General features: G+C 46.4%; 1 protein-coding gene across 1 annotated transcript in view; it reads right to left on the bottom strand.

Moving 5' to 3' along the window:
• LOC130115388 (cytoplasmic dynein 2 heavy chain 1) overlaps positions 1 to 24,267 on the bottom strand; it is a 360,238-nt gene that overhangs the window by 255,077 nt on the left and 80,894 nt on the right. Inside the window, exons 38-47 of the mRNA XM_056283019.1 lie at positions 23,766 to 23,948; positions 23,211 to 23,434; positions 22,164 to 22,279; positions 7,002 to 7,201; positions 6,422 to 6,553; positions 5,723 to 5,855; positions 4,503 to 4,710; positions 4,211 to 4,340; positions 3,142 to 3,297; positions 1,427 to 1,686 (exon numbers count right to left, since the gene is read on the bottom strand). Of these exons, the coding sequence (XP_056138994.1) occupies positions 1,427 to 1,686; positions 3,142 to 3,297; positions 4,211 to 4,340; positions 4,503 to 4,710; positions 5,723 to 5,855; positions 6,422 to 6,553; positions 7,002 to 7,201; positions 22,164 to 22,279; positions 23,211 to 23,434; positions 23,766 to 23,948 (1,742 nt within the window). The remainder of the gene's footprint in view (positions 1 to 1,426; positions 1,687 to 3,141; positions 3,298 to 4,210; positions 4,341 to 4,502; positions 4,711 to 5,722; positions 5,856 to 6,421; positions 6,554 to 7,001; positions 7,202 to 22,163; positions 22,280 to 23,210; positions 23,435 to 23,765; positions 23,949 to 24,267) is intronic.

The raw sequence follows: 24,267 nt of genomic DNA, 5'->3' as shown, positions 1-24,267 counted from the left end.
TTCCTGTGTTGTTGTATTGTGTGGTGTTGTTATATTGTGTTGTGTATATTAGCAGCTGATGAGTGTGTGACGTAGGAAACGAGCTTGTACTGCTATGTATTAAATGTTTTTTTTACTACATTGATATTCCGCTCCTCATTTGTTGAGCACTTTTATCAACACCATTGACGGTTTTGGGAAGAAAAAAAAAATGTAATATATATATATATGTATGTATGTATGTATGTATGTATGTATGTATGTATGTATGTATGTATGTATGTATGTATGTATATCCATCCATTATCCATTATCTTAACCGCTTATCCTGCTCTCAGGGTCATGGGGATGCCGGAGCCTATTCCAGCAGTCATTGGGCGACAGGCGGGAGACACGCTGGACAGGCCACCAGGCCATCACAGGGCTGACACACACACACACACACACACACACACACACACACACACACACACACACACACACACACACACACACATTCATTCCTAGGGAGAATTTAGTATGGCCAATTCACCTGATCTACATGTCTTTGGACTGTGGGAGGAAACCGGAGCACCCGGAGGAAACCCACATAGACGAGGAGAACATGCAAACTCCACACAGAGGACGACCCGGGATGACCCACCAAGGTTGGACTATCCCGGGGCTCGAACCCAGGAGCTTCTTTCTGTGAGGTGACCCCGCTAACCACTGCGCCACCATGCCACCAACCCCCCCCCCTCTCTACACATATATATATATATATGTGTGTGTGTGTGTGTGTGTGTGTATATGTATGTATATATATATATATATATATATATATATATAGTGTGTGTGTGTTTTTTGGACCACTTTTTCAAAGGACAGGTGAATAAAAAGAGATCTTATAACAAAGTGACCACAACAGGTTCAAATTCAAAATTGATTTTCTCTAAAGACTGATATACATTTAAAACAGTTTAAAGTTTCAAAGAGCTGAAAAGTGACTCATTGTGACACTAGTCTACTTATAGTTTCATACTGCAGTGTTAATGTCGCTGTCAGGCAAAAACCATGTAACTTGAAATTTGGCGATTTTTTTTAATTTCATAAAGCAAAAATATATGTATCCCTTAAAGAGCTTATGAACACTTCAATGTTCCAAGACAAATTAAGTGTTTGACAATGCCTGTGAAAATGTAGTTCTGATTTTCACTCTGTATCGTAGCTCAGATATGTGGTTTTTCACCCTACACTGATGGTAATTCCTATAGCGAAAGTCAGTTGATTTTGCTGATACATTACAGTTGTATTTTTATTATTTTTACATATATTATTTGACTGATCACACAACTACCCGACACAATGACAAAGTTTGCTTGTCCCATACAAGCAGACAAGCATTATTGCTGAGCCCTTTCCAAATGTGTGTGTGTGTGTGTGTGCATTTCTGCACATGTCCATTTACCCTTTCCCACAGCCCTCTGGCCCAACCACCATAAAAGGCTGTCTGTGCTGAGCGGAGAGCCACTGGGAGAAGCAGTGCAGGGCTCGCTGCATGTCTGGTGTCTGGATGACGGGGAGCGAGTGTGGGTGAGAGAGCTGCTCCAGACTGAGCCCTTCAGGCCGCTGGAGTGTGTAGGCCGCCAGGCGACCAGTGTCAGGGTCGTAATAGGTGTCTAATGGTTTTCTGGGCTCTGGTGGGGTCTCCCTTGCCCAGCTCAGTAGCTGCAGGGGACACACACATGAACACTTACTTAAACACACACGCAAAACATTAACACAAAGACTGCTGAATAATAGCAGCCTATATCATCGTTTGCAAATTTCGCACTACTGCTGAGGTAACCGATGCTTTTTTTGATTATTCAAATGTCAAGCAGAGCTGAGCAGATAACATTTAACACAAACTTGTCTTTTAAAGGTGCTGGCAATTGGCTCTGTGCATAACTGTAGTCCACTGACCTTCAGTTTCTACTGCAGCAGTCATACCAGTTTCCTGTTTGTTGGCGTGTGCTGTTGACAATTGCACATTTTTCACAATGCCTGCAAGATTTACCATGGATAAATGTCAATGAGGGTCCGTACATCCGGACTCATCCTCATAATTGTGGACGTAACTTGATATGTACAACTTGAAACTTTTCACAGTTTTGCTGGTAGGTGCAGGGGAAAGTTTGTCGACAAGTCTGTGCATGTAGTTGACATTTATCCATGGTAAATCTTGCAGGCATCGTGAAAAATATGCCATTGTCAAATAGCACACACCAACAAACAGGAAACTGGTATGACCGCTGCAGTAGAAACCGGAAGTCAGTGGACTACAGTTATAAACAGGGTCTAGTCCAAGATTTAAGGGGTTAAGTGCAGAAAAACAAGCTGGTAGTAAATGTACTATAGAAAGACACATAAATCCTTCCTGTATGTCTTTGAGTTGTCATAATATCAACATCAAGTTTAATCCACACACTGATAATAAATATTATTATTACATTATTATTATTATAGTAATAATAATAATAATAATAATACATTTTATTTGTATAGCACCTTTCATCATCAAAGACAATTGTCAAAGTGCTTGACAGTGCATTAAAATAATAAAAACAGACGACAACAAAAATACTACACGGTTAAATTAAAGCTTTTCTAAATAAGTGTCTTAAGAATTGCAGCCCAGTACCTTGTGGCGACCAGGGACCAGGCCCTGCCTGCAGCATTACAGACGTACCTGCCATCACATTCAGCTTTTGGCCGGTGGCATTTCAAGTTTTGTACACATTATTTTTACACCATGCCAATTTTTTCCTGGATCTGATTATGCCATCTGTGCAACATGTGACATACAGGGAATTTGTGTTTGGCTGCTTGCAGCTATATTTTTGTTTGTTTTGTTCTTTGTATTCTGAACATTCCCATTGTATTTGTCTTAAGGCTAAATTCATAGGATATTGAATGAAATGGCTTTATCAGGAGAATTGCCAGGTTGTTAATTGATGTTTTGACTGAATAAATGATTCCCTGAGGCACAGTTAAAGTTGTAATACCCTTGTCTCAGAAACCAAACAGTGCACCCTTCTGCTCCTGGCAACACATTGAAAGCAGAGTGCCTTAACGCCTCTTTCTGTCAATGACATTAACAAGTAGATGTGTTGTAAAATCACAGATAGGCCTTATTCTCACCTCCTTGGCAAACTCCTGCTGGGTCTTGAGGTGGAGGTTTCCTCCCAGACCTCTGAGGAGGTTGACCACAAACTGGCCTCGCTCTTTCACAGCGCCGAGGTGGGACAGACCGTTCAACACTGTACCCACCAGACTAGTTTCTACCACAAAGTTATTCTGATGATAGGCAGAAAGATGGGACAACAAGGAGCACGTTCACAATACTGACATTATACAAAAAGAATGGACAGACTACATTCAGTTTAACAAGTTTGGTCTCTGGGCCAGATTCATGAAACTGAAAAGATCTATCTGGGCCAGATTTGTGAAACTGAAAAGATCTATCTCTGGCTGTCTCTCTCTGGCTGTCTCTCTCTCTCTCGCTCTCTCTCTCTCTCTCTCTCTCTCTCTCTCTCTCTCTCTCTCTCTCTCTCTCTCTCGCTTTCTCCTGTCTCTGTCTCTCTCCCTCTCTCTGTCGCTCTATTTCTCTCTCTTGTTGTCTCTCGCTGTCTCTGTCTCTCTCTCTTTCCTTCTTGTTCTTCTTCTTCTAGATATAGATAGATAGATAGATAGATAGATAGATAGATAGATAGATAGATAGATAGATAGATAGATAGATAGATAGATAAACAGACTGACAGTTAGATAGATAGAGAGATAGATAGACATACAGACAGTTAGACAGACAGACCGACAGATCGAAGCAGACAGACATAGTTTTACTATATGAGATGTTCACCACATTTGCTTTATGTATAGGGGGAGATAGAGTAAGACGAGAGCAGGTTTTATCTCTCAAGATTGTACATTGACAGAGATCTAACCTGTCAAATCCCATTATACTCCCAAAGCGCTGTATAAAATGCAGTCATTCTTTCAGATCTGTGGAAATAGGTAGTGACTGTACAGAAAAAGGCTTGTGTTCTATTATAACAGGTGTCTGAAATTCTGATTTGACCAGAAATGTAAAGTGCTTTGAGTGGCTGTTGCAGCTAGAAAAGCGCTATATAAAATGCAACCTGATTGAACCTGATTGATTGATCTATTGATGATGGAATTTTATGGGCAAATCGCTTGAAGCCACAGTAACCTGTTTGAGGACCCAGTCGAGGGCACGGTGGAAGTAGTCTCCGAGCCAGTTTTCCAGGTTACCACAGCACTCCTCCGGCTGACCCCTCAGCCATGACGTCACCAAAGCACCCACATCGGTGTCCTCATCACTGGAGATACAGAATGACAGAGTGGGCAACTAAGGAAGTTAGCGTGAGAGAGTGACAAACACAAAATACAGGAAAAAAAAAGAGGGACACAAACCAAGAACTGAGAAGGAGGCACACCCATTCTCTCTCTTCCACATACACATCATCACACCCACTCCTTACCTGAGGAAGATCATGCCCATACGTGATATGGTTGCCGGGGAAGCACAGCTGAGGTTATGGGTCTCAAATAGGAAGTTGACATTGAGTCCAAACTGTATACGCTCTCCGCTGGGCATGGTCAGCAGTCTATTGTCATCCAGCACTGAGTTCAGGCTCTCAATCCACTCCGGGTCAATGTCTCCATCACACACAATCCATGAGCTCACCTCTTGAAAACAAGAAGAGGCGAGTACACATTAGACCCATACACAGAGGTGTCAGACCTTGTACACAGTATTATCAGATTGTTTAACTGACGTCTTTGCTTCATTGAATGGTTTTAGGATCATGTTGTGTTTCCGTACTCCAGATCATGTTTAGGTATAATGTGACTAACCTACTGCTAAATGCTCAGCTCTGTGTGTCCTATATACTCCTGAGGGTGGGAAATAGGATTTGAGAGGGAGAGTGTGTGTTCATGAGTGGGTAAGTGAGTTAGTGTCTTGTATGCCTGTGTGTACATTTCACTGAGGATACTACATTTCAAACAGTGGCGCAATGTATAAGGAATAAACCTTTAAAGCTAGGGATTTTGGGCTCAAATCCCACCTGGGTTGGAAAACTGCATTTAACTTTGGAAATGGGGCTGAGTTTGGAGTGCCAACACACGGGAAGCAATTTATGTAATCAAATCGGACAAAGGATCTCAGCTGGTTTACTCTGCTTTAGCATGGGAAATCATCATGACAGCAGAGCAAGTGAGGTGGTGAGAAACGAAGCTCCATTTCACATTTTCGTTGCATTCCTTTTCCAACTCTATGAGGGTCCCAGCACTAAGTAAATACCATGTATGGAAGTGCCCCATACAACTGTAGCCGCTTGCATAAAACAACAATGAGTTGGTGCATATGACAAATATGGTGGGAACCTACCTGCATTTCAGACTGCCAGCTACCACATCACCTTTCTAGTCTCAATTAGGTGATTTAATACTGATAGAGCTTGAGAGACAGCTGTACTCATACACTTTCCAACTCCAAAACCCCAGACATATTTTATCTCTGACAGACAGATGTCACCAATAACAGAAGGGACTTCTCCTGACCAGCTAATCAAGCTGCGTGGCCCGTTTCATTATCAAAAAGCTTCTTTGCTAGTTAATAGGGCTGCTGTAATGATGTTAAAATGGGGTGTGGGGAGTTTTGTCAGATTTATTGTTGAAGAGATGCTTTTTGTCTCACCCTGAGGTTCTCTGACCACCTGTCTGGCACTGTGTGTGAGGACTCCATCAGCCCACTCTCTGGTATCCATGTCTATGTGCCCCAGGAGCTGTTGTCTTGGCATGGCCTTGGGGTTCATTGTGTATTGCTTGACCTACAAAAACACCGACATTGAACACAATTAAGACACCCAAAATCAAAAATGGACACAGTAAACTTTAAAATATTGCACAGCCCGGCACTTGTATTGCATCAAAATACTGTGTGAGGACTAGTTTAATGGAACTAATGCCTCATCATCCCATATATGCTGAGTGAGTTTTGCTGCGTGGGAATCTGTGAAATCCGCTCACAAAATGAGTAATTCCACAAAAGCCACATTCACCCCTCTGAAAATGACACCCGTGAAGAACATTTCCTGGAAAGTAAAAGACTGTTGACGGATGAGAAGTTTCACCACAACCCACAACTTTGCCAGTGTAGATTAAATTGACAGTTTGAGATATTTCAGAAGGCAATTGTTGGTAACGCCACCTTGCAAGGTGGGTTTCGTGTGGGCAGTAAGATAAAAATCAAGAAAATAATAAATCAAAATTAAATAAATTAGTAATACATACTTACCTATTTATATACGATATGCAACCACCCACCTACCTAGTCACATATGCTGGAGAATAAAGCACTCAGATGTGGTGTCTTTGAGCCCAGACGGTTACTCACCACTTTGCCCATCTTGGTAAGAGCAGCCCTGAGCATCCTCCAGAGGGTGGACTTCCCTGCTCCGCTGGGTCCTACGATCACCACTCCCATACGCTGCCTCAGCTGCTCGTACAGCTCCACTGCCTTCTTCAGCTACAGTGAAGTGAGATAAGATGGCAACAGGTCCGTCTGTCAGCATATCTGTCTGCCTCCCCTTCACTGTGTTCCCTTTGCCAAATGTCCATCCAGTCATGTCAAAGCTCACTTTAACTGCTTTCATTCTCCTGACGCAAATATGTCTTTCTGCTTGCCCACCAGAAAAGAGATCACAGCACACAATCATATCCAAAACAGAAATCCTAGCTTTATAATCCATTCAGTGGTTTGCTCAAGGAAACTACAGCAGGGAAGGTTTTTTGTCGACACAAGAGGCCACAAACGTGGATGATTCTCTTGAAGAAGTGTAATTTATCAGAACAAAGACTGGCTGTGTGTAACTTCAAACCATGTTCACTAACAGAAATGCACCAGGGCTGAGAATACTTACAGACGTGCATTCAAACCAACTCGCAGACACACACAAACAAACAAAATTACGCACCTGGCTGGGTATAAGCTCCAGACGGGCCTCCCTGTAGGCCTGCTCCAAGGCATGTGTTAGGATCTGGTCCTCTATGTCCGTGAAATTCACCCCAGAGAAGACATCTCTGACTAGGGCATCAAACCTGGAGCTGTCGGCAAACGTCAGCTTGGACATTGTGTTCAGCCTTAACGCCTGCACCACCAGACCACTCTCCTGGACTAAGATGCATATGAAAAAGAGTTTGACTTTCATCCCCCCATCTAAATCCAACTGATTTGTGTTCTACAGTGTGTGGAGAGAATGAGCAGGGTATAAATGAAGGGTAAATGCTAATGGGAAGATGGGGCAAAAAGCTTAAAAAGTTAACGTCCACCCAAGGTCTAAGCCTAACTCGAACCACTGCATAATTTTGAAAATTGATAAAAAGTGGGCAAGGGACTGGGGGGGGTCGTGGATGTATGAAGTAGGAGTAGCTGGGGATATCAGTGAGAAGGGCCCGACAAGTGTCCAGAGTCGCCGCCGTGCACCACCGTGGTCCCCTCCAATGGCCTGCGTCCAAGCACAGCGTCACACCCGGCCCCTCAAAGATGCCCCATCCGCCGTGACACAGATGTGCCAAAGATAGAAGGGTAGATGGGTCTCATACCTCTGATTAGACGGCATTAACCTTTTTTTTTTTCATGACATAGATAAATCCCAGCCGGTCAACTCTCACGTTAGAATTGGCCTTGCAAGGTTTGGGGCTGATTAAAAAAGTAGATGGTGCATTAAGCCATTTTCAACCCATGAAATGCCGATTTTTAAAAATTTGGTAAGACATTTCAATATTAACACTAGCATTGATGTTGCATCACCATACAGTCATATTTAGTACACATGTAAGTGTTTAGTACCTCTTTAAGGCTAAGGATGGGAGAAGGGAGAGTGGATGAAGGGGACAATAAAGGACTGTCAGTATCCAAACGCTAATCCCTTCAGAGGACACGCTTTAACAACGCCGCCTATGCAAGGCTTTTACCGAGTTGTTCACCTTTCTATTTATTTGTCATTTACAGCAATGTTTGTAAAGGTTGTTCTTAAGTGGTACCCCAAAAATCAAGCTATTACTTTAGGCGTAAGCAGCAAGATGAGGAAGAGCATGGGGGGGGGGGTAAAATGGGAGAGATTAATGTTGAGAGAGAATGGATGGTGAGGAGGAGGGATCATTAAAAAGAGGTGCAGCTGGACGAGGAAAGAACAGAAGGGCTGAAAATTGTCAAGAAAGTAAAAAAAATGAGAGAGAGAGAGAAAGAAGAACAGGGAAATAAGGGATGAACATATTAAAAGAGACATTTAAGGTAAAAAAAAAAAGAGAAGAAAACTGAGGCCATAAAGATAGAAAGAGGACACAAGTAAGGTACACAGAAAAAAGCATCTGTGACAAAAAAGTTAACTTGTCCAGTCGTTAGCGCTCCATGTTTACACACGGCCCCTTTTATGAATGTGCTAATTAACAAAGCTCGTCATGATTTAGAGCTTTGTCGATACTTTTGTTCTCTTCTCCATAGGTGCTGCATGCTCCCAATGGCACAAGCGAGGCGCTTGTTTCTGCTGAGACAAATACTTGGCCAGACTACACGTGGAGACAAACGGAGCAGGCCTTGGGGACTCGTCAATAGACAGGAGGTGGGAAAGGTATGTGTGTCCTTGTGTGTGCGTCTGTTACGTCTCGCCGCTCCACACCCGCTCTGCAGTGTAACCTTGGCCAAGGCTCAACGTCTCCCCGCTCCACACCCGCTCTGCAGTGTAAGCGTACCCGGAGCTCTGCCAACTCCACCTGATGCCTGTTTCCTCGTTACCCCTCCACTCACCTGTTGGCAATCACCTCCCTATATCTGGCTGTGTCACTCTCAGCTTGTTGCCAGTTCGTGCCGTTCCCTGGGAGAGTACTTGTGCTTGTCCTGCTCATCGAAGTTTGTTTACTTACCTGGATCTTCCCTGGAGATTTCTCTGTTGGACCTTCCTCGTTGCTCCCCTTCCCCTGTGCGCTGCTTTCCGTTTACGAAGAGGATTTCTTCACTCCAGCGTTGCTGTGATTTTCCGTTCTCCTTTGGTATCCTCCCGTTTACCCCCCCCCCCTCCTGCCTGGATTAAGGGCCGACTCCACTGTTCCCGGATTAAAGGGCGACTCCACGGTTCCCGGCTTAAAGGTGGACTTCGCGTTTCCTGGTGAGAGTGGACTTCTTGAGTTTTCTCTTCAATAAATTAGCCTGTTGGTCCCGCTATATTGTGCCTTCTGTGTTTGTGCTCTTGGGGTCGGGTGCAAACCCTAACAGTACGAACTGGCCATGACGACCCCAGCCAGCACAGACGGCACACCCACAGCCAATCCGGTGCAAGCAGCCCTAGTAAAACAAATTCAGATTACCAACGCCCATTCCCAGCAATTACAAGAGGCTTCGGTTGCTGTGCAGGGTCTCCAGTCTCAAATTCAACCCCTGCAAGCTTCTGTGGAAGCTTTAGCTGTCCAGCAGGCGGCGATGGCGAGTCAGCAGGCAGAGATCATGCAACAACTGCAGACCATTTCAGCAGCTCTTGCCAACCAGCAGCTGAACCAGCCTGTACCGCCAGCAAGTGCGCCCCCTGTGGCCGCCGCTCCAGTAGATCCTCCGGTTCCTGTTTATTTACCCCGGGGAACCATCATTACCAGTCCACGCCCATTTGACGGTAACTTTGAAACTTGCTCTACCTTCATTATGCAGTGTGAGCTTGTTTTCACACACCAGCCCACCGTGTTCTCCAGTGATGCTGTTAAGATCGCTTACGTGACCAACCTGCTCAGTGGTCGAGCAGCGCAGTGGGCTACGTCTTCTTGGTCCATGGGGGCCAGCTACTGTAACTCTTATAGAGACTTTGTCGCAGAGCTACGTAAGGTTTTCCACCATCCGGTAAGCGGTCGGGATTCTGACTCACGACTGAATAACATCCAGCAGGGCGGCGCCAGCGTCACAGATTACTCCGTCGACTTCCGCCTGGCTGCCGCTGAGAGCGGATGGAATGACCAGGCCCTGCGTGCCACTTTTCGTAGAGGATTGAGCGAGGCGGTGAAGGATCAACTTGCTACCCGAGAAGAACCCTCATCTCTGGATGACCTCATTGCTCTCGCTATCCGCATTGATGGACGTATCCGGGAGAGAAAGCGTGAGAAGGCCTTGCGTGGAACTTCCTTCAATCCCAGAACTACCTCTGCGTCAGACCGAACCGCTGTTCCCGTTTCCCCGGCCAATCCCTCCTCTGACTCTTTCGCGACAACGCCACCTGGGGATGTAGAAGAGCGGATGGAGGTAGGACGTGCTAGACTTACTCCTGCTGAACGGGAGAGCCGATTCAAGGCAGGTCTTTGCCTGTACTGTGGTCTTAAGGGGCACCGACTCCGCGACTGTCCCTCACGGCCAAAAGATTAGGCTTACCAGGACCAAGGGAGATCCTAGTAAGCCGCCTTTCCTTCTCCCGTGGGTCCGAATCTCGCGGCCATCTTGTTCCTATTGCTTTAGTGTGGGCGGGCCAGAGACTTTCCCTTGGAGCCCTGATTGATTCCGGAGCAGATGAGTTTTATGGACCTTGACTTTGCCTCGCAGGCAGACATTCCCCTTGAGTCTCTTGGGACCCCCATTGATGCGTTTGCCTTGGATGACCGGAGATTAGCCTGTATCACACAGCGGACCGTCCCCGTTACTCTCACCGTTGCAGGTAACCACACAGAGACAATGCAATTTTACATCATACGTTCCCCGCTTAATCCAGTTATCTTGGGACGCCCCTGGCTCAGACACCATGAACCCCACATCTCTTGGTCCACGGGCACGGTCCTTGGATGGGGCTCTACTTGCCATGCCCAATGCCTTCGTGCAGCTCCTAGTGCTACGCCTTTGAGCTCGCCTACTCCCCTGCCTCCTGATCTCTCCTCCGTGCCCCCTGTGTATCATGACCTTGGTGAGGTATTTAGCAAGACCCGTGCTAAGTCACTCCCGCCTCACCGCCCGTATGATTGCGCCATTGATCTCCGTCCTGGGGCTACTCTTCCCAGTAGCCGCCTCTACAACTTGTCACTCCCTGAGAAGGCGGCCATGGATGAGTACATCACCGAGTCCCTTGCTGCAGGTCTCATCAAGCCCTCGTCTTCCTCTGTTGCTGCAGGGTTCTTTTTTGTGAAGAAGGACGGGGGACTTCGACCTTGTATTGACTACCGGCAACTGAACGCAATCACCATTAAGAACAAGTACCCGCTTCCACTTATGAGTTCGACTTTTGAGCCTCTCTCACAGGCGACCATCTTCACCAAGCTAGACCTGAGGAGCGCTTACCACCTCGTGCGAATCAGGGAAGGCGATGAGAGGAAGACCGCCTTCAAAACACCCCGAGGCCACTATGAGTACTTGGTGATGCCGTTCGGACTCACAAACGCACCAGCAGTGTTTCAGGCGTTTATGAACGACGTACTCCGTGACATGTTGGATGTGTTTGTCGTCGTTTACCTGGACGACATCCTCATTTTCTCCCAGTCTCTTGAGGAACACGTCCAGCATGTTCGCAGGGTACTGGAGCGCCTCCTCCAGAACCAACTCTACGTCAAGGCGGAGAAGTGCCTGTTTCACTCCCCCTCTGTGGATTACTTGGGATTCATCGTAGAGAAGGGACGGACCAGAGCAGATCCCCGCAAGGTCCAGACAGTGGTGGACTGGCCGGAACCTACCAACCGTAAGGAGCTGCAGAGTTTTCTAGGGTTCGCAAATTTCTACCGGAGATTCATTCGCAACTACAGCCAGCTGGCAGAACCGCTTACTGCGTTGACCTCCCCAGCCAAACCCTTCATCTGGTCTCCTGCTGCCAGCTCTGCTTTCCAAGTCCTCAAGACAAGGTTCACCTCGGCCCCAGTGCTGCTCCATCCTGACCCCAAGAGACAATTCGTGGTAGAGGTTAATGCCTCGGATTCAGGCGTAGGGGGGGTGCTCTCCCAGCGGTCGGCTGAGGACCAGAAACTCCATCCTTGCGCCTTTTTCTGCCGGCCGAGCAGAATTATGACGTTGGAAACCGGGAGTTACTGGCTGTAGTGGCTGCTCTGGAGGAATGGCGCCACTGGCTCGAGGGCGCTGAGCACCCGTTTCTCATCTGGACGGACAACAAGAACTTGACTCACCTGAGGGCAGCCAAACGTCTCAACAGTCGTCAGGCTCGGTGGGCTGGCTTCCTTAGTCGTTTCAACTATGTTCTGACTTACCGTCCTGGGACACGCAACGTAAAGGCTGACATCCTGTCTCGGCTACACCCGAAGGAAGGCGCGTTTGAAGAGCCTGAACCCATCCTCCCTGCGGCTAGATTGGTCGGTGTGGTCACTTTTGGTCTTGAGTCGGCTGTTCGCACTGCCCAACGTGCTCAACCCGCTCCGAGTAACGTGCCACCCCGTCGCCTCTTCGTCCCAGATGCTGTTCGGTCTCGAGTTCTTCAGTGGGGTCATAGCAGTCGTTTCTCCTGTCACCCAGGAGTTAGTCGTACCCAGTCGTTCATCGCTCGGCGCTTCTGGTGGCCAACTATGCGGGAGGATGTCAAGAGCTTTGTAGCGGCCTGCACTGTTTGCGCCCGCAGCAAGGCCTCTCACCAGGCGCCATCTGGTCTGTTGCAGCCACTCCCTATTCCTAGCCGCCCCTGGTCTCACGTGGCTTTGGATTTCGTTTCCGGACTACCACCTTCTCGGGGAAACACTGGTTCTCACCGTCATAGACCGTTTCAGCAAGGGCGTCCATCTGATAGCCCTTCCCAAACTTCCTTCGGCTGCTGAGACCGCGGACCTCTTGATGCAACATGTCTTCCGGCTTCATGGCCTGCCATCAGATGTAGTCTCCGATAGAGGTCCTCAGTTCACCTCACGTGTGGCGTGCATTTTGTAAAGGCATCGGAGCCACAGTAAGTCTGTCTTCGGGCTACCACCCCCAAACAAATGGTCAGACCGAGAGGGCAAACCAGAGCATGGAGACAGCGTTGCGTTGTGTATGTAACAGCAAGCCCTCCACCTGGAGTGACTACCTACCGTGGGTAGAGTACGCCACCAATTCCCTGGTCAGCTCTGCATCTGGACTTTCTCCATTCGAGGCATCCCTGGGGTATCAACCTCCCCTGTTCGACCCACAGCAGGATGAAGTGGCCGTTCCCTCCGTACAGCTCCACTTGCGACGCTGTCAGCGTGTCTGGAGGACCATCCGGACAGCACTGCTCAAGGCTAGGGAGCGCGCTCGCAGAGGGGCTGACCGGCGACGTACCCCTGCGCCGGAGTACAAGAAGGGACAGAGGGTCTGGCTGTCCACGAAGGACGTTCCCCTCCAGACAACCGACAAGAAGCTCTCGCCCCGCTTCATTGGTCCTTTTGAAGTCCAGAAAGTCCTGAGCCCGGCAGCTGTTCGGCTGAAGCTGCCTTCCTCCATGCACATTCATCCTGTCTTCCACGTCTCTCGAGTTAAGCCCGTCTCCAGCAGTCCTCTTATGCCCCCGGTTCCTGAGCCTCCGCCTCCGGAATTTGTAGATGGTCATCCTCAATGGAAGGTCCGCCGGCTGCTTAAAGTCCGGCGCTGCGGCCGCGGGTTCCAGTATCTCGCGGACTGGGCAGGTTATGGACCTGAGGAGCGCAGTTGGATTTCGCGGAAGCTCATTATGGATCCCTCTCTCTACCGTGCCGACCCGGGGGCGCCAGGTCAGTCGCCAGGTGGCTCCCGTAGAGGAGGGGGGGTACTGTTACGTCTCGCCGCTCCACACCCGCTCTGCAGTGTAACCTTGGCCAAGGCTCAACGTCTCCCCGCTCCACACCCGCTCTGCAGTGTAAGCGTACCCGGAGCTCTGCCAACTCCACCTGATGCCTGTTTCCTCGTTACCCCTCCACTCACCTGTTGGCAATCACCTCCCTATATCTGGCTGTGTCACTCTCAGCTTGTTGCCAGTTCGTGCCGTTCCCTGGGAGAGTACTTGTGCTTGTCCTGCTTATCGAAGTTTGTTTACTTACCTGGATCTTCCCTGGAGATTTCTCTGTTGGACCTTCCTCGTTGCTCCCCTTCCCCTGTGCGCTGCTTTCCGTTTACGAAGAGGATTTCTTCACTCCAGCGTTGCTGTGATTTTCCGTTCTCCTTTGGTATCCTCCCGTTTACCCCCCCCCCCTCCTGCCTGGATTAAGGGCCGACTCCACTGTTCCCGGATTAAAGGGCGACTCCACGGTTCCCGGCTTAAAGGTGGACTTCGCGTTTCCTGGTGAGAGTGGACTTCCTGAGTTTTCTCTTCAATAAATTAGCCTGTTGGTCCCGCTATATTGTGCCTTCTGTGTTTGTGCTCTTGGGGTCGGGTGCAAACCCTAACAGCGTCTCTGTCCGTGTTAGTGTGAGTGGCCGCAGGTAAGAGAAAGAAAACCGAAAAACGGAGATAAGGAGAGTGAGATAGGGGGGGTGGCGACAAAGAGGAAAGGTTCAGAGAGAGGGAGAAGGTGGAGCTGGAAGGGAGAAGAATCAAAGTCATCTTTATTTGGCCATGTATGTTTGTACATGCATGGAGTTTGACTCATGTTTAGTGGCTCTTAACAGCACAAGCGTCTTCAGTAATGTCTTGATTCATGCTCAATAATCAAGGTAAGGAAGTCACAGAAAGGTGACTGAGTTCATCTGGACATAACGTGGGAGAAACGTTTCATCACTCATCCAAGTGACTTCGTCAGTCTCAACTGACTGCAGGTATCCCCAAACCTTATAAACATCACAGCTGCATAACGACCGACTGGCGGTTATAAAAATCCCACAAATCCCCAGCTTGTAAGAGCCTAACAAGTGGGCAGTCTGGACTCCCAATCCGACCATCACTTGGGTACAACCTGTGGCGGATCCCATCAACTTCACTCTTGTGTTGCCATGGAACTAGATCCTGCCAGGCCAAGCAGTGTGGACCAGCGTCACAACCTGATCACCACTTTAATCAGGCTTTAGCGAATGGCTCCGAGAGTTTTTCGAGGAACATGCAAAGATAACAACCGAAACCAACGGTTGGTTTCATATGCAAATAGGCATGCCCATTAACTAGAATTTCAATGGCCATGTGTACTATTCACAGAGGATTGGGAAATAGTTGCAATCACAGCATTGTAAGATGGTGACAGATGTACCCCCCCCCCTTCAGTTCAGGGACAGTCGTTCCCTCTTAACATAGATGGCCTCTTTGACTCCCAGTTCAAACCAGCGTTCCTCCCTATCAAGGATGTGCACATCCTCATATTTGAAAGAGTGGCCACTGGCCTGTAGATGGGTGTAGACTGCAGAGTCCTGGCCTGACACATTAGCTCTTCTGTGTTTTGCCATCCTATTGGCCAGGGTCTGTTTGGTTTCCCTGATGTACAAGTCACGACAATTCTCCCGGCATTTAACAACGTACACTATATTGCTCCATTTGTGCCGGGGGACCTGATCCTTGGGGTGGACCAATTTCTGGCGCAGTATGTTTTGGAGGTTGAAAACAACCGAGACACGGTGGTTGCAGTCTTCAGGAATATATACAAGGAATGACTACATACAGGTGAAACAGGAAGCCAATAGTGCAATGGTGCAGAGTGCGAAGACACTGGAATAAATATGTTAGCAGGTTACTTATACACATGAGGTAGGTTGACATGACAGAATATACACGTATATCAATCAATCAACTTTATTTCAAAAAAATTGGAAAAAATACAATTTATACATACATAAAATGGTGTGAAAAGGGGCACCCCAAGGAAGCTCAGCAGAGCTTATGGACGGGGGTACATACTTTAAGTAAAGTAATTTGCATAAAGAGTAACAGACATAAAAGGAAAGAAATAAAACCTACAAAAATAAGAATAAAAACAAATCTTAAGTCCTAGCCCTATAGTCAGTAAATTTTTAGTATATCAGTCAGCAGTTTATTTTTTATTTAATTTATGTTAAATGTTTATCATAGTGATAGCCTACAGAAAGAAACTGTTCTTGTGTCTGGTTGTTTTGGTGTACAGTGCTCTATAACACCTACCAGAGGGGAGGAGTTGGAACAAGTTGTGACCACGGTGAGATGGGTCTGCAGTGATGGTGCCTGCCCATTTCCTGACTCTGGAGATGTATAAGTCCTGAATGGAGTGCAGGTTGGCACCAATGATTTTCTCTGCAGTCCTGGCTGTCCATTGTAGTCTATCCCTGCCCTGTTGGGTGGCTGAGCCAAACCAGACAGTGATGGATGTGCAGAGAACAGACTGGATTATTCCAGACTAGAACTGAATCAGCAGTTCCTGAGGCAAGGTGAACTTCCTGAGTTGACAGAGAACGTTTGATGATTGTGTCTGTGTTGGACGCCCACCTAAGGTCCTGGGAGATTGTGGATCCAAGAAGCCTGAACGTTTCTACAGCAAGCACAGTGTTGCTGAGTATGGTGAGGGGGAGCAGTGTTGGGGGGGTCCTCCTGAAGTCCACCGTCATCTCCACAGTTTTGAGCATGTTCAGCTCAAGATTGTTATGACCACACCAAAGGGCCAGCTGTTCAACCTCCCGTCTGTGTGCAGACTCATCACTGTCTTGGATGAGGCCGATGATCATTGTGTCATCTGCAAATTTCAGGAGTTTAACAAACAGGTCTCCTGAGATGCAGTCATTTGTGTAGAAGAAGAGCAGAGGGGACAGCACACATCCCTAGGGGTTGTCAGTGCCGATTTTCCAGGTGCTGGATGCGATTTTCGACAGCCTCATCTGCTGTCTCCTGTCTGTCAGATAGTTTTTGATCAACTGACAGGTGGGGGGTAGAACAGTGAGTTGGGTTAGTTTGAAGTGGAGGATGTTTGGGACGATGGTGTTGAATGCTGAGCTCAAGTTAAGAAGTTTTGGGAGGATGGAGTGGAGAGAGACACAGGGATGAGATGGTGATGGCGGCTGAGTGAGGAGTGGGATGAGACTTGGAGGTGCTGACTCTCATCCCAGCCATTTCACACTCAGCTGAAAACCACCCCAGTGTGCGCTGGAGGTTGCGTTCTGATGAAGTAAACAAAACCATATCATCTGGGAAGAGCAGAGATGCAGTTCTGAGGTTCCCAAAATGGACACACTCCTCACCTTGGCTGTGCCTTGAGATCCTCCATGAATATCGCAAACAGAATCAGAGACAAGGGACAACCTTGGTGGAGTCCGACACCCACTGAAAACGTATTTGACTTTGCCAAGAATACGGACACAGCTCTCACGGTGGTTATACAAGGACCAGATGGCTTGTAGCAACTGCCCCGGTACTCCATACTCCCGCGGTACCTTTACAGAGTGCCCCGGGATACATGGTCGTAAGCCTTCTCCGAGTCCACAAAACACATGTAGACTGGCTGGACAAACTCCCATGCCTCCCTCAGCACTTCCGCAAGGGTAAAAAGTTGGTCTGTTGTTCCACGGCCAGGACGGAATACGCATTGTTCCTCCTGGAGCCGAGGTTCAACAATCGGTCAGAGCCTCCTTTCCAGCACTCTAGAGTAGACTTTCCAGGGAGGCTGAGCAGTGTGATGCCCTGATAATTGAAGTACACCCTCTGGCCCCCTTTTTTAAACATGGAAACCACCACCCCAGTCTGCCACTCCACAGGTACTGTCCTCAACCTCCACACGACACTGAAGAGGCGTGTCAGCCAAGACAGCCAACAAAGTCCAGAGCCTTCAGCATCTCAGGGCGAATCCGATCCACACCCGGCACCTTGCCATCGTGGAGCTTCTTAACTACCTCAGAGACCTCTGCCAGCAATATGGGTGGGGCTTCCCCCGAGACTTCAGACTCTACCTCCTCCATGGAGGATGTGTTAGCCAGGTTCAGGAGCTCCTCAAAGTGTTCTTTCCACCACCCGAAAACATTCCCAGTCCGGGTCAGCACTTCCCCTCCCCAGCTGAACGCAGTCTGAGTCAAGCCCTGGGGCTTCACCTTGCTGAGTCGCCAGATGGTTTGCCAGAACTTCCTTGAGGCCAACTGAAAGTCCTCCTCCATAGCCTTGCCGAACTCCTCCCACACCTGAGTTTTTGCTTCTGTGACCGCTGAAGCTGCAGTCCTTCTGGCCTCGCGGTACCTGTCTGCTGCTTCTTCAGCCTGACAGCTTCCCTCATCACCAGTGTCCCAGCGGGTTCTTAGGTTGCCACCTCACCAGGCACCCATGACCTTATGACCACAGCTCCTACCTGCTGCATCTGCAATAGAGGCTTTGAACATGGCCCACTCAGACTCCATGTCCCCAGCCTCCCTCAGGATACACGAGAACTTCTTCCGGGGTGGGAGTTGAAAACCTCACGGACAGGGGCCTCCAGCTGGATGTTCCCAGTTCACCCTCACTACAAGTTTGGGTTTGCTAGGTCTGTCTGGCAGCCTTTCCCGCCATCTGATCCAACTCACCACCAGGTGGTGATCAGTTGACAGCTCTGCTCCTCTCTTCACCCGAGTGTCCAAAACATACGGCTGCAGATCTGATGATATGACCACAAAGTCTTTCATTGATCTTCGTTCTAAGGTGTTCTGGTACCAACTACACTTATGAACTACCTTATGTTCGAACATGGTGTTTGTTATGGCCAATCCATGACTTGCACAGATGTCCAATAACAAGGCACCACTCGGGTTCCGATCGGGGAGGCCGTTCCTCCCAATCACACCCCTCCAGGTTTGTCCATCGTTTTTCATTCTCAATTATTATTATTATTATTATTATTATTATTATTATTATTATATATTTCTATTATTATTCTAATCTACACAGCCTGATAACATTTTCCACAAATGTTAGTAAAAACACATGGGCTGTGTTCAGAATTGCATACTAACGTACTATTCATACTAAGTATGATGTTAAATTGAGTATGTAGTGCATTCCAACTGTATAGCATGTGGATTTTGTGTAGGCGGGAATGCCTGGATGTATACTAGACTAGCAAGAATTTCTGATTATGCAGTGTGAGTTTACTGGACATACCCAACTGCCCCAAAATGCATTGTGTCTCTTCAGACTGCGCAATGGTGTCTCACCACATCTCCAAAAACATCGGAGCAAATTTCCGAACAGTTGTTATTTAGATAAACTGACCACATATTGAGAATCTAAATGGTTAATTTCTTGCCTGAAAAAATATTGAAAAGTGACAAATGGCATACGTAATCGTTCATTTAGCAGGCAGTAGGCAGTACATACTGATAGAAAATGTAGTGGGCAGTACGTTAGTATGCGATTTTGAATACAGCCATAGCCTACATGGAACAATTCAAAGAGGGTAACAGGCCCAAATAACAAAAAAAAAATCTCTTTCTCAATCTCACCTTGCAGACAGTTTTAGTGTCAGTTGCTAAGTTCTGAGATCTCCACCTCTGCGACTTCAACTCACTCCACAAATATAAAAGGTAAAATAATGTTTTTGGTGATAAAAACATAGTTAAAGTTAAATTTTAAAAGGACTAAAGCAAAAAAATTGAAAACTGACTAATTTCATAAACAAAATGCTGCTTGTCTGGATAATCCAAAGATTCCTTGTCAACAGTTTTCATATAATGTATTAGGCAAAAAGTCTTTACAGTGGAAACTATCGATAGTGGGATCTGTGGAGTCTATAAGAGTTTACAAGCAAAGTACATGTCTGAGAGTATGTGTATGTGGGTGCATGTAGGTGAGAGGTTGGGTTGAAAATATTTTTATCTATAAAAGGGGGGCCCTGCAGAAAAGGTTTGGGAGCCACTGCTTAGGGTGTGTAGGTTGTATTAAAAAAGTAGAACATAAAGACAGGAAATTAGTTGAATACAGGTCAATTTTTGTGTAACTTTTATATAAGTAAAATATAAAAAGCTCTCTGCATGTGTACTGGGGACTGGAAATTTATATTCACAATATTTTATGTAAGTATTGAATGTATAAAATTCATACCGTTGTCCTCACACACACACACACACACACACACACACACACACACACACACACACACCGATAGAGAGAAAAAAGTAATGTGTCATTTCCAAAAAGGCAACAAAACCTGATCCACACCCACCCCCAAAAAGGCAATAATTTAGAAATGTTTCCAACACTGCCAGTACCTAAATGCTAGCCTGATTTCAGCTAGCTAGAGAAATACTAACTTGACAAGAAGATTAGCTAGCTGTAAGCTAGGGCAGCGCATAAACATTGCTATCTGTATTGGTAATTTGGTAACAGTTTGAGAAGAATTTTGCATGTTAGCGAGCTAGCTAACTGGGGATTATGCAAACCTATACAACTTGTTTTCCTGTTTTTATGCCTGAGGGACTTCAGATGGTCCAGCACTGTCTGCCTCCTCAGGTAGCCCTCGGACGGACTTAACAGAACGACCCTCTTCTGTCTGCGTAAGTCACTGGAGAATTAATTCGCCCGATTCCTCGCAATTATCCATGTTGCCAAATAGTACATCCTCAGCTCCTTAGCAGTAAATCTAATTTTTGACATTTTCACGCCGCACCACATTAACTTTGATCTTAACATTAACCGAAAACAACACACGACTGTCACAAACATGCACAAGGGGGTGGAGATGTTTTAACAGTCTGAGTTTGACAAGCAGCACGTTGTTCATTTAAATTCTGCAGAAAATCTGTGGAGGTGTGGTCAGAATTCTGCAGGCGCAAGATTCCGTATGTGTGTACTATGACCAAAAGGTAGTGTTTCAGGTTATTGACTTTTTCTAAAGACATTACTCGGTTTTATAACATTCACTAGCCTCCAAGCTTTTATACTTATTATTCTGTCTATCATACATTCCAGACATCTGAGGGTATGGTGAATGCCACAAAGCAAATAACTATTGATATAAATTTCACAGGAATAACTGTGAACCACTTCATCTCCCCTGCAGTCTACTCTGAGCCGTGACCCAGATTTTGAAAATAATTTCTTACGGGGTATATTCATTTTACAAACATTTATGTATTCACATACATAGAAATACTGCTGGCATCATAATAAAGAGTCCCAAAGGAAATAGTTTGATCACTGCAACCAGAAATAAAATAAAACTGATATTTGACAGAAATCAAACCATAACCAAAATTCTCCCAAACCATGGCTACGCCACCTTGATTTATTTCCCTTTCCATCCATCCATCCATTATCTGAACCGCTTATCCTGCTCTCAGGGTCGTGGGGATGCTGGAGGTTATTCCAGCAGTCATTGGGTGGCAGGCAGGGAGACACCCTGAACAGGCCGCCAGGCCATCACAGGGTGGACACACACACACACACACACACACACACACACACACACACACACACACACACACACACACACACACACACACATACCTAGGGACAATTTAATATGGCCAATTCACCTGACTTACATGTCTTTGGACTGTGGGAGGAAACCGGAGCCCCCGGAGGAAACCCACACAGACACGGGGAGAACATGCAAACTCCACACAGAGGATGACCCGGGATGACCCACCAAGGTTGAACTACCCCGGGGCTCGAACCCATGACTCGAACCCTGGACCTTCTTGCTGTGAGGCGACTGCGCTAACCACTGCGCCACCATAATAATAATAATGATCATTTTATTTATATATGTACTCTTAGCCCCCCCCCTCAGTTCAGAGATGGTCGCTCCCCCCCTCACATAGATGGCCTCTTTGGAGTAAAAGAGGCCATCTAAACCGAGGGGGGGAGGCCATCTGAACCGAGGGGGGGAGGCCAAAGAGCACATCTGTCTCCATCTTACAATGCTGTGATTGCAACCACTCCCCAATCCTCCTTTTGATGTAATTCATCTTTGTGCATCTCATGGTATAACAACACACAATACAATAAACACTAAGCGTGTTAGATGTACCTATTTCAAAAGTACAGGTCATTTAGCTTAAAACATAATGGATGTGGAAAAAAAACAAAACCATAATTCTACAAGTTATTGTTCTAGCACTAGATGGCAACCTTATGAGGGATGAGACACCATTGCCAAACAGAGAATAGCAATTGATTTCAACCATATTTAATTTTGGATTTAGTTGACATTATTTAAGGGTTGCGTCCAAACTGCCCCCACATCCCTAAAGTGAATAAGAGCAACGACATGATCACAGCAAAAGGTTGGTCAAAACTCTTCACCACATCTTTCCCACCACCATTACATGAGGCCAGGGTTCTTACTTGAGTTTTTGTCATTGCTCCTCCTCTGTTGCTGCAGCAGACTGCCACATCCCTTTAATACTGTCTTCAGAGCACGCAAACCCCAGTCATAATGCTGCTGGGGGGTCAACAGCTCCCTGGAGAGACATGCACATACACAGTTAACTGACTGCAGGCACAGTACCAATAGTAATACACAAAAATAAACAAGCTAATAGACAGTGTTGATAAAATTAGTTCAATTCAAACAAATTTAACGACACCATATCAACAGGCACACTTCAACTGGACACTGCCACTCATAGATAAAAACACAAATAAACAGGTACACACATACACACTTATTCTTACATAGACATAACAAGTAGGCTATGGTCATTGTCAGTAAAATAAGAAATGACAGAAACAAGTTAAATTACACTATTAACCCTCTCAGGGAAATATTTTTTTCTGCATTTGACCCATCCTGACATGGTTCAAGGTTGGGCTCAGGCACAGACTCAAACAAGGCTGAGTTATGTAGTAGTTCAAACACTGAAAAGGCCTATTCATAGTAAAATCAATGAGAATCCAAAAATAAGACAGAACAAACAAAACCAGCATGGCAACTGTTGCATGGATCAAAACTTAAGACAAGGCAAGGTAAATAGCTGTGAGCGGGCTAGACATGACAAGAGAACCTTGAGCTAGACATGATAAGAGAACCTTGAGCTAGACATGACAAGAGAAACTTGACATGACAAGAACGCCTTGACAATCTGGCGAGGAGGCAATGGAAAAGTAGGCTTAAATAGGATGCAGTGATTAATCCTGATGGGGAACAGATGAGTGATAATGAGAGGTGCAGGACAAGGACCAGCTAGAGAGGGGAGGCACTAAAGGTATGAATGTGACACATCCTAACTTTTTAGGAGCAATGAGTAGCCCGGGAATCAACCCCAAGTTCCAAGGCCAGTGCCTTGGCAAAGGACAGTGGCAGGAATTTCTCATGCCTAACCTAACTCTGCATATCTTGGACACAAACCACTAAAATACAAAGTTGCAAAAATAAATCTACACACTTCACACCTGGCAAGGTTGAAAATAGCAACCAGCTTGCGTCCCAACATCTCTCCATCTTTGAAACCCTCAGAGTAGAGGATGACCTCGGCTATGAGCTCATTGTCTGGCCTGGTCATGGCTACAGGCCTGAAGAGTTGCTTAAGATTGTCTGGCAGCTTCTGTCTTCCTCCATAGCCCTTCCCTGCTGGGTTTAGTGTGATAAAAACCCCTGAGTTAGGGTCCAGCTCCACCTGCAGCGAGACATAGAGGGGGACAAGATGTCTTTGTTAATAAATTGTGTAATATGATGGCCTGAATAAGTTTTGAATAAATTAACTGAGAGAATAATGGTCCAACAAATTCTCAGACAAAGGTTGGACTGGGGGATTACTTGTTGACAGCTGACTGATTTGAGGACAAGGTAGAGGAAAAGAGTTACTGTGTTAGATTAAATGCAAATAAATATATGTATGTATGTATATATATATACTAAAAATGTGTTTGTGCATACATGTGGATGAGTGTGCGATTGCATGGGAAAAAGGAATCAAGAGAGGGTAAGTGAGCATGTGCTGTCCTGACCTCTCTCCCCAAGAGCTCGCAGGAGTGTTTGTGGTGTTTCAGGGAGTCTTGGATGGCCTGGATTTGCATTGAGACAGCAGACAGCACAGCTTCCTCAAGACGGTTGAACTCGTCAAAGCAGCCCCAGGCTCCACACTTTACCAAGCCCACAAATATACGGCCCATAGACTTCACATCAATACCCTGAAAGACAAAGATGCAGTTATGGAAACATAGATTAAAAGGTTAACCATAATTATTTTAAAAAAAAAACACACAAAAAAACAACACATTGTCATGTTCTAAAGGAGGATTGTTCATTCTGTTCTCTACGTACTAATGCAAGTGTGAAAGGTCACACTTGGTTGTGCTCACATCAGAGTGAGGTTATGTATTCTGACATTTGAAAAAAAGAGAGATGTGATAAGGACAATAGGAAATTGTACCAGCATGAAACCACCAAGTTCTTATGATGAATCAATGACATTTGCAAAAGTTTAAATTCCTGACTGCAGACATCAGC

The sequence above is a fragment of the Lampris incognitus genome, chromosome 7, assembly GCF_029633865.1.
Source record: "Lampris incognitus isolate fLamInc1 chromosome 7, fLamInc1.hap2, whole genome shotgun sequence".
NCBI classification, from domain to species: domain Eukaryota; kingdom Metazoa; phylum Chordata; class Actinopteri; order Lampriformes; family Lampridae; genus Lampris; species Lampris incognitus.
This window is presented reverse-complemented; position numbering and strand designations above follow the sequence as displayed.